The 10,711-nt window shown below is 36.7% G+C and overlaps 1 protein-coding gene across 1 annotated transcript; it reads left to right on the forward strand.

Annotated features, from left to right (window-relative positions):
- The first annotated feature begins 4,921 nt into the window (after positions 1–4,921).
- Positions 4,922–5,418, forward strand: LOC122408529 (uncharacterized). The gene is made up of 2 exons (XM_043415323.1): positions 4,922–5,210; positions 5,282–5,418. The coding sequence occupies exons 1-2, from the start codon at positions 4,964–4,966 to the stop codon at positions 5,416–5,418; spliced, it is 384 nt and encodes a 127-aa protein (XP_043271258.1). The 5' UTR covers positions 4,922–4,963.
- The last annotated feature ends 5,293 nt before the right edge of the window (positions 5,419–10,711 follow it).

Below are 10,711 nucleotides of genomic sequence, written 5' to 3' on the forward strand. Positions count from 1 at the left end.
GTGAAAAAACGTTGTCTTGGCTTCTCTCCAGGGTCGTGAGGATTTTTTTCCCGCTTCTTGAGTTCCTTTTGCCTAGTTGAAATGGAAAATCATAGGAGAATCTCGATTTTCAGCGGAAATAAGAGTTTCCGCTTATAACATTCAATTTTTCAATAAAATCCCGTTTTGACACGAAATTGGAAGTGAAAACACGTTGCCTTGGCATTTCTCCAGGACAGGGCAGATTTTTTCCCCGTTTCCTCAGTTCCTTTTGGTATTTGAAACTGAAAATCATGGGAGAATCTAATTTTTGAGCGGAGATATGAAAATCGCCTTTTAACATCCGATATCATGATAAATATTATTTTTCACGAAATTGGAAGTGAAAAAACGCTGTCTTGGCTCCTCTCCAGGGTCGTGAGGATTTTGTCCCCATTTCTTGAGTTCCTTTTGCCTAGTTGAAATGGAAAATCATGGGATAATCTCGATTTTCAGCGGAAATATGAGTTTCCGCTTATAACATTCAATTTTTCAATAAAAACCCGTTTTTACACGAAATTGGAAGTGAAAACACGTTGCCTTGGCGTCTTTCGAGGGCAATGAGAAATTTTTCCGGTTTCTTGAGTTCCTTTTGCCCATTTGAAATGGAAAATCATGGGAGAATCCCGACTTTTTGCGGAGACATGAATTTCGCCTTATAACATACAATTTAATGATAAAAATTCGTTTTTTCACGAAATTGGAAGTGAAAACACGTTGCCTTTTCGTCTCTCGAGGGCAATGAGAAATTTTCCCCTGTTTCTTCTGTTTCTTTTGCCTATTTGGAACTGAAGATCATGGTGGAAGGTCGATTTTCAGCGGAGACAAGAATTTCGCCTTATAACATACAATTTCATGATAAAATCTCGTTTTTTCACGAAATTGGAAGTGAAAAAACGTTGCCTTGGATTCTCTCCAGGGTCGTGAGGATTTTTTTCCCGTTTCTTGAGTTCCTTTTTCCTATTTGAAATTGAAAATCATGGGAAAATCTCGATTTTCAGCGGAAATATGAGTTTCCGCTTATAACATTCAATTTTTCAATAAAAACCCGTTTTGACACGAAATAGGAAGTGAAAACACGTTGCCTTGGCATTTCTCCAGGACAGGGCAGATTTTTTCCCCGTTTCCTCAGTTCCTTTTGCTTATTTAAAACTGAAAATCATGGGAGAATCAAATTTTTGAGCGGAGATATGAATCTCGCCTTATAACATCCGATATCATGATAAATACTCTTTTTTTTCACGAAATTGGACGTGAAAAAACGTTGTCTTGGCTTCACTCCAGGGTCGTGAGGATTTTTTTCCCGCTTTTTGAGTTCCTTTTGCCTAGATGAAATGGAAAATCATGGGAGAATCTCGATTTTCAGCGGAAATATGAGTTTCCGCTGATAACATTCAATTTCTCAATAAAAACCCGTTTTTACACGAAATTGGAAGTGATAACACGTTGCATTGGCGTCTTTCGAGGGCAATGAGAAATTTTTCCCGTTTCTTGAGTTCGTTTTGCCTATTTGAAATGGAAAATCATGGGAGAATCCCGACTTTTTGCGGAGATATGAATTTCTGCTTATAACATCCAATATCATGATATAAACTCGTTATTTCACGAAATTGGAAGTGAAAACACGTTGCCTTTTCGTCTCTCGAGGGCAATAAGAAATTTTTCCCTGTTTCTTCTGTTTCTTTTACCTATTTGGAACGGAAGATCATGGTGGAAGGTCGATTTTCAGCGGAGACAACAATTTTGCCTTATAACACCCGATATTATGATAAATACTCTTTTTTTCACGAAATTGGAAGTGAAAAAACGTTGTCTTGGCTTCTCTCCAGGGTCGTGAGGATTTTGTTCCCATTTCTTGAGTTCCTTTTGCCTAGTTGAAATTAAAAATCATGGGAGAATCTCGATTTTCAGTGGAAATATGAGTTTCCGCTTATAACATTCAATTTCTCAATAAATACCCGTTTTTACACGAAATTGGAAGTGAAAACACGTTGCCTTGGCATCTCTCCAGGACAGGGCAGATTTTTTCCCCGTTTCCTCAGTTCCTTTTCCTTATTTAAAACTGAAAATCATGGGAGAATCTAATTTTTGACCGGAGATATGAAAATCGCCTTATAACATCCGATATCATGATAAATACTATTTTTCACGAAATTGGAAGTGAAAAAACGCTGTCTTGGCTTCTCTCCAGGGTCGTGAGGATTTATTTCCCGCTTCTTGAGTTCCTTTTGGCTAGTTGAAATGGAAAATCATGGGAGAATCTCGATTTTCAGCGGAAATATGAGTTTCCGCTTATAACATTCAATTTTTCAATAAAAACCCGTTTTTACACGAAATTGGAAGTGAAAACACGTTGCCTTGGCGTCTTTCGAGGGCAATGAGAAATTTTTCCCGTTGCTTGAGTTCCTTTTGCCCATTTGAAATGGAAAATCATGGGAGAATCCCGACTTTTTGCGGAGACATGAATTTCGCCTTATAACATACAATTTCATGATAAAAACACGTTTTTTCACGAAATTGGAAGTGAAAACACGTTGCCTTTTCGTCTCTCGAGGGCAATGAGAAATTTTTCCCTGTTTCTTCTGTTTCTTTTGCCTATTTGGAGCTGAAGATCATGGTGGAAGGTCGATTTTCAGCGGAGACAAGAATTTCGCCTTATAACATACAATTTCATGATAAAATCTCGTTTTTTCACGAAATTGGAAGTGAAAAAACGTTGCCTTGGATTCTCTCCAGGGTCGTGAGGATTTTTTTCCCGTTTCTTGAGTTCCTTTTTCCTATTTGAAATTGAAAATCATGGGAGAATCTCGATTTTCAGCGGAAATATGAGTTTCCGCTTATAACATTCAATTTTTCAATAAAAACCCGTTTTGACACGAAATAGGAAGTGAAAACACGTTGCCTTGGCATTTCTCCAGGACAGGGCAGATTTTTTCCCCGTTTCCTCACAAGGAAAGGTTCTCTGCTGACGTCCTTCGATTTTGATGAAATTTAAATATGTTATTCTACATCAAAATCTAAAAGACACGTATTTTTTTTTATCGGCGGAAAAACGTTTCTAGGGGTTGAAATCACCCTTCAAAGTTGAGACCTCCGAGGGGTACTTTTCAGGTTTCACCTATTTTCACCTGAGATAATAGAATGCACCCAAATGGATAATTATCTTAATGATAAACGATGAAAAATGCAACTGGTTTCATATCGGAGGGTTGCATAGGAAAAAAGTTATAGGGGTTGAAATTCACAAAATCGTTATAACAAAAAAAGTATTGCACCTATCTCGATGAACTTAATTGCATTTAGAAGAGGGCAAAAAAATAGTAGATACGGGTTTTTGCGTTTTTCTCGCAAATCAAGTTAAGGGGGTGAACTACCCCTATATATGTTTACATCAAATCTCAATAAAACGGCAGTAATTTTTTGTTTTCCTTATTTCTTCTGGTCGTGATACGTTTTTCCTTCACATTTTCAATATTTACATCTTAAATGATGGATAGATTTTTCTCGAAATTACATTTTCATAACTAGTGAAAGTTATAGAACCTAAAGTATGCGTCCAATCCTTATGGTTTATTTTTCATTTGAAGGCAATCTGACTCTTCTAGTTATACTTAGAAGATTCTATTCAAAATTTATTTAAACAATGGATTTTACCTAATTGAGCAAGAAAAATGCGAGAACATCAAATTTTTCGGTTGAAAATTCTATCACATCCATAGTTTGAAAGAATTCACTTTTTCCCGCCAAAAATTACTGATGGGATAACTTCTACAGATAACAATTTTTTTTATTAGTTAATATTGAATAACCCCCAAGACAAATTCCAAAAATATCTATTCCTTATGTTTTTCACAAAAATTCGGTAAATATTGACACATTTCTATAGTTATCATCAATTCAAGTTATCATCAACTCCCCCCCCCCCCCCCCCCCCGTCCCTTTACTTGACGGTGTTATTTGGAAGTCATCTCTGTTCAGTCTGTGACTCGCTCCCAAAATTAGATTTGAAATACGACGCAGAAGCAGTGATAAAACTGCGATCGCGGAATATATTCACCACAGTCGGTTATTTTTATTCTACACGAAAGAAGTGCCTTACAATTCGAGACTATTTAAAACGAAGTTGCAAGTATTAATCAAAATGAAGATAAATCCTTTGAACGTTATTAGAATGCTTCTCGCAACTTTTGAAGTCATGCATTTACCGGATTCGCCAGTGAATAACGATGAAATACAGTTGAAAGAAAACTTTGAAAATATTTTGTTGACTGCAATGAACGAATACAGTGGTTTTGAAATGGTAGAAGAAAATTCTTTGGATTTTGAAGAACCGTTCAAGGATTGGGAAATGGAAATTGTTGAAGATAAGGAGTGGGCAAACGCCTTGCATGAACCAGAACTTCCGCCTGATACATGCACTCGTGATGACGAAGATTTATCTTACGAGTACAAATTAAGGGCCGTTCAGTATTGGCGCAGCGGGAAGAAAGGAAATTTAAGTCTGGGCAGTGTTAAACAAAAGTTCAAGAGAGTGCAATCTATACGACAGTTGCAGCGGTGGGCATACAATTTGAACAAGGGTGGGACGTACAAAGAAAAATTAGCACGAATTTGTAGTTACACTTTGGAAAATTTCAAAGCTGCTGTGGATGCTGGTTTAATAGTGCACGATTCCGATTTGAAAAAATGGGCCTTACATGCTCAAAAAGAAATAGGGCATTCTGATTTTCGTTTCAAAGCATCTCCTAAGTGGATAAAATCATTTAAAGCGGCTCATCGTATCGTATCGAGAAAAATTAATAAGTTCATTACATCCAAAACAATTGAAGATGGAGAAATCTTGGAACAACAAATTCAAAAATTTGTCTTTGACGTAAAGCAAAATATTGCAACATACAAATTGTCAAATACATTCAACGCAGATCAGAGTGGCTTCCAGCTAGAAATGCATTCCGGAAGAACTTTAGCAATCGAAGGAGAAAAGCAAGTACAATGTCTTGTACAATCAGTCTCATCTACGACCCACAGTTATACGATTCAGCCGACTATATCAGCTGACGGCAAACTGCTATCTCCTCTATTTTTGGTTTTAAAAGAACCAACCGGCAAGATTGGTCCAATAGTGGAGAAAACGCTTTTCAGACCAGATAATGTGTACATAGAAGTATCCAAGTCTGGGAAGCTTACTTCAGGTATAAATTACACCCACTGTTTGTGTATAGATATTTTTTCGAATGAAAAAAATACGTTTTTCTAATTTCAGATCATTTCAAAATTTGGTTGCAGCATGTGTTTTTCCCGAAAATTGGTTCAAAATCTTTATTACTGATTGATTCTTGGACTGGACACTGTCCCCAAGCTGTACTTGATGTTGGACTTCAAATAGAGATGTCAAAGTAATGATTATACCTAAAGGAACTACCGGAAAAATCCAACCCCTCGATGTTTTTGGATTCCGAGTATGGAAAAATTTTGTTAGACATTTTTCTGATACTTGTCTATTGATGAATTATAATATTGATTTGCATTTGAGAAATAATATCATAAAGCTGCAGTCACTCGTTCATAACCAACTGTCGTCACCACGTTATATCGATCTTTTCAAATATTCTTGGTACAAAAGTGGTTATATTGAAGAAAAACCAGCCAATTTTGAAAATCCTGTAGACTTTGCATTTGGAGATTCTTGCAACTCACATTGTGAAGTTCCAGGATGTGAAAATGTTGCTATTGTTCGCTGTTCCTGGTGTAAAAAGTCGCTATGTTTTAAACACTTTTTCGATGACTATCATTACTGCAGTACTTACAACGGCTAATAGAGCATACGATTATATATTCGCTTCTATTTATTGCTGTTGACATATTATCAATAAAAGATATAAGCATATTGTACGCTCTCTTTTTTTTTACTTGACTACGCAATTTTTCTATGCGTCATCCCAAATCTTGGTCTTATCTACCGAAACGAATATGTGTAAGCTCTCATCGTATGCCTGTGTTATCTCATTGCCAAATATAAATCAGTCAGAATTATCAATAAGGAAAAACGTATCACGACCAGAGGAAATAAGGAAAACAAAAAATTACTGCCGTTTTATTGAGATTTGATGTAAACATATATAGGGGTAGTTCACCCCCTTAACTTGATTTGCGAGAAAAACGCAAAAACCCGTATCTACTATTTTTTTGCCCTCTTCGAAATGCAATTAAGTTCATCGAGATAGGTGCAATACTTTTTTTGTTATAACGATTTTGTGAATTTCAACCCCTATAACTTTTTTCCTATGCAACCCTCCGATATGAAACCAGTTGCATTTTTCATCGTTTATCATTAAGATAATTATCCATTTGGGTGCATTCTATTATCTCAGGTGAAAATAGGTGAAACCTGAAAAGTACCCCTCGGAGGTCTCAACTTTGAAGGGTGATTTCAACCCCTAAAAACGTTTTTCCGCCGATAAAAAAAAATACGTGTCTTTTAGATTTTGATGTAGAATAACATATTTAAATTTCATCAAAATCGAAGGACGTCAGCAGAGAACCTTTCCTTGTCAGTTCCTTTTGCTTATTTAAAACTGAAAATCATGGGAGAATCTAATTTTTGAGCGGAGATATGAAAATCGTCTTATAACATCCGATATCATGATAAATATTTTTTTTCACTAAATTGGAAGAGAAAAAACGCTGTCTTGGCTTCTCTCCAGGGTCGTGAGGATTTTGTTCCCATTTCTTGCGTTCCTTTTGCCTAGTTGAAATTGAAAATCATGGGAGAATCTCGATTTTCAGCTGAAATATGAGTTTCCGCTTATAACATTCAATTATTCAATAAGAACCCGTTTTGACACGATATTGGAAGTGAAAACACGTTGCCTTTGCATTTCTCCAGGACAGGGCAGATTTTTTCCCCGTTTCCTCAGTTCCTTTTGCTTATTTAAAACAGAAAATCATGGGAGAATCTAATTTTTGACCGGAGATATGAAAATCGCCTTATAACATCCGATATCATGATAAATACTCTTTTTTTCACGAAATTGGACGTGAAAAAACGTTGTCTTGGCTTCTCTCCAGGGTTGTGAGGATTTTTTTCCCATTTCTTGAGTTCCTTTTGCCTAGTTGAAATTGAAAATCATGGGAGAATCTCGATTTTCAGCTGAAATATGAGTTTCCGCTTATAACATTCAATTTCTCAATAAAAACCCGTTTTTACACGAAATTGGAAGTGAAAACACGTTGCCTTGGCGTCTTTCGAGGGCAATGAGAAATTTTTCCCGTTTCTTGAGTTCCTTTTGCCCATTTGAAATGGAAAATCATGGGAGAATCCCGACTTTTTGCGGAGACATGAATTTCGCCTTATAACATACAATTTCATGATAAAAACTCGTTTTTTCACGAAATTGGAAGTGAAAACACGTTGCCTTTTCGTCTCTCGAGGGCAATGAGAAATTTTCCCCTGTTTCTTCTGTTTCTTTTGCCTATTTGGAACTGAAGATCATGGTGGAAGGTCGATTTTCAGCGGAGACAAGAATTTTGCCTTATAACATACAATTTCATGATAAAATCTCGTTTTTTCACGAAATTGGAAGTGAAAAAACGCTGTCTTGGCTTCTCTCCAGGGTCGTGAGGATTTTGTTCCCGTTTCTTGAGTTCCTTTTTCCTATTTGAAATTGAAAATCATGGGAGAATCTCGATTTTCAGCGGAAATATGAGTTTCCGCTTATAACATTCAATTTTTCAATAAAAACCCGTTTTTACACGAAATTGGAAGTGAAAACACGTTGCCTTTTCGTCTCTCGAGGGCAATGAGAAATTTTTCCCTGTTTCTTCTGTTTCTTTTGCCTATTTGGAACTAAAGATCATGGTGGAAGGTCGATTTTCAGCGGAGACAAGAATTTCGCCTTATAACATACAATTTCATGATAAAATCTCGTTTTTTCACGAAATTGGAAGTGAAAAAACGTTGCCTTGGATTCTCTCCAGGGTCGTGAGGATTTTTTTCCCGTTTCTTGAGTTCCTTTTTCCTATTTGAAATTGAAAATCATGGGAGAATCTCGATTTTCAGCGGAAATATGAGTTTCCGCTTATAACATTCAATTTTTCAATAAAATCCCGATTTGACACGAAATTGGAAGTGAAAACTCGTTGCCTTGGCATTTCTCCAGGACAGGGCAGATTTTTTCCCCGTTTCCTCAGTTCCTTTTGCTTATTTAATACTGAAAATCATGGGAGAATCTAATTTTTGAGCGGAGATATGAATCTCGCCTTATAACATCCGATATCATGATAAATACTCTTTTTTTCACGAAATTGGACGTGAAAAAACGTTGTCTTGGCTTCTCTCCAGGGTCGTGAGGATTTTTTTCCCGCTTCTTGAGTTCCTTTTGCCTAGTTGAAATGGAAAATCATGGGAGAATCTCGATTTTCAGCGGAAATATGAGTTTCCGCTTATAACATTCAATTTTTCAATAAAAACCCGTTTTGACACGAAATTGGAAGTGAAAACACGTTGCCTTGGCATTTCTCCAGGACAGGGCAGATTTTTTCCCCGTTTCCTCAGTTCCTTTTGCTTATTTGAAACTAAAAATCATGGGAGAATCTAATTTTTGAGCGGAGATATGAAAATCGCCTTATAACATCCGATATCATGATAAATACTATTTTTCACGAAATTGGAAGTGAAAAAACGCTGCCTTGGCTTCTCTCCAGCGTCGTGAGGATTTTGTTCCCATTTCTTGAGTTCCTTTTGCCTAGTTGAAATGGAAAATCATGGGAGAATCTCGATTTTCAGCGGAAATATGAGTTTCCGCTTATAACATTCAATTTCTCAATAAAAACCCGTATTTACACGAAATTGGTAGTGAAAACACGTTGCATTGGCGTCTTTCGAGGGCAATGAGAAATTTTTCCCGTTTCTTGAGTTCGTTTTGCCTATTTGAAATGGAAAATCATGCGAGAATCCCGACTTTTTGCGGAGATATGAATTTCTGCTTATAACATCCAATATCATGATATAAACTCGTTATTTCACGAAATTGGAAGTGAAAACACGTTGCCTTTTCGTCTCTCGAGGGCAATAAGAAATTTTTCCCTGTTTCTTCTGTTTCTTATGCCTATTTGGAACGGAAGATCATGGTGGAAGGTCGATTTTCAGCGGAGACAACAATTTTGCCTTATAACACCCGATATCATAATAAATACTCTTTTTTTCACGAAATTGGAAGTGAAAAAACGTTGTCTTGGCTTCTCTCCAGGGTCGTGAGGATTTTGTACCCATTTCTTGAGTTCCTTTTGCCTAGTTGAAATTAAAAATCATGGGAGAATCTCGATTTTCAGCGGAAATATGAGTTTCCGCTTATAACATTCAATTTTTCAATAAAAACCCGTTTTGACACGAAATAGGAAGTGAAAACACGTTGCCTTGGCATTTCTCCAGGACAGGGCAGATTTTTTCCCCGTTTCCTCAGTTCCTTTTGCTTATTTAAAACTGAAAATCATGGGAGAATCTAATTTTTGAGCGGAGATATGAAAATCGCCTTTTAACCTCCGATATCATGAAAAATACTATTTTTCACGAAATTGGAAGTGAAAAAACGCTGTCTTGGCTTCTCTCCAGGGTCGTGAGGATTTTGTTCCCATTTCATGAGTTCCTTTTGCCTAGTTGAAATGGAAAATCATGGGAGAATCTCGATTTTCAGCGGAAATATGTGTTTCCGCTTATAACATTCAATTTTTCAATAAAAACCCGTTTTTACACGAAATTGGAAGGGAAAACACGTTGCCTTGGCGTCTTTCGAGGGCAATGAGAAATTTTTCCCTTTTCTTGAGTTCCTTTTGCCCATTTGAAATGGAAAATCATGGGAGAATCCCGACTTTTTGCGGAGACATGAATTTCGCCTTATAACATACAATTTCATGATAAAAACTCGTTTTTTCACGAAATTGGAAGTGAAAACACGTTGCCTTTTCGTCTCTCGAGGGCAATGAGAAATTTTTCCCTGTTTCTTCTGTTTCTTTTGCCTATTTGGAACTGAAGATCATGGTGGAAGGTCGATTTTCAGCGGAGACTAGAATTTCGCCTTATAACATACAATTTCATGATAAAATCTCGTTTTTTCACGAAATTGGAAGTGAAAAAACGTTGCCTTGGATTCTCTCCAGGGTCGTGAGGATTTTTTTCCCGTTTCTTGAGTTCCTTTTTCCTATTTGAAATTGAACATCATGGGAGAATCTCGATTTTCAGCGGAAATATGAGTTTCCGCTTATAACATTCAATTTTTCAATAAAATCCCGTTTTGACACGAAATTGGAAGTGAAAACACGTTGCCTTGGCATTTCTCCAGGACAGGGCAGATTTTTTCCCCGTTTCCTCAGTTCCTTTTGCTTATTTAAAACTGAAAATCATGGGAGAATCTAATTTTTTAGCGGAGATATGAATCTCGCCTTATAACATCCGATATCATGATAAATACTCTTTTTTTCACGAAATTGGACTTGAAAAAACGTTGTCTTGGCTTCTCTCCAGGGTCGTGAGGATTTTTTTCCCGCTTCTTGAGTTCCTTTTGCCTAGTTGAAATGGAAAATCATAGGAGAATCTCGATTTTCAGCGGAAATAAGAGTTTCCGCTTATAACATTCAATTTTTCAATAAAATCCCGTTTTGACACGAAATTGGAAGTGAAAACACGTTGCCTTGGCAT

The sequence above is a fragment of the Venturia canescens genome, chromosome 3, assembly GCF_019457755.1.
Source record: "Venturia canescens isolate UGA chromosome 3, ASM1945775v1, whole genome shotgun sequence".
Classification (NCBI taxonomy): domain Eukaryota; kingdom Metazoa; phylum Arthropoda; class Insecta; order Hymenoptera; family Ichneumonidae; genus Venturia; species Venturia canescens.

What these genes read in the sequence shown, in the direction of transcription:
- LOC122408529 (XM_043415323.1), top strand. Translation starts at nt 4,964, where the DNA reads ATGCATTCCGGAAGAACTTTAGCAATCGAAGGAGAAAAGCAAGTACAA. An exon ending in GTCTGGGAAGCTTACTTCAG is followed by an intron (nt 5,211 to 5,281) that starts GTATAAATTACA and finishes TTCTAATTTCAG; the next exon opens with ATCATTTCAAAATTTGGTTG.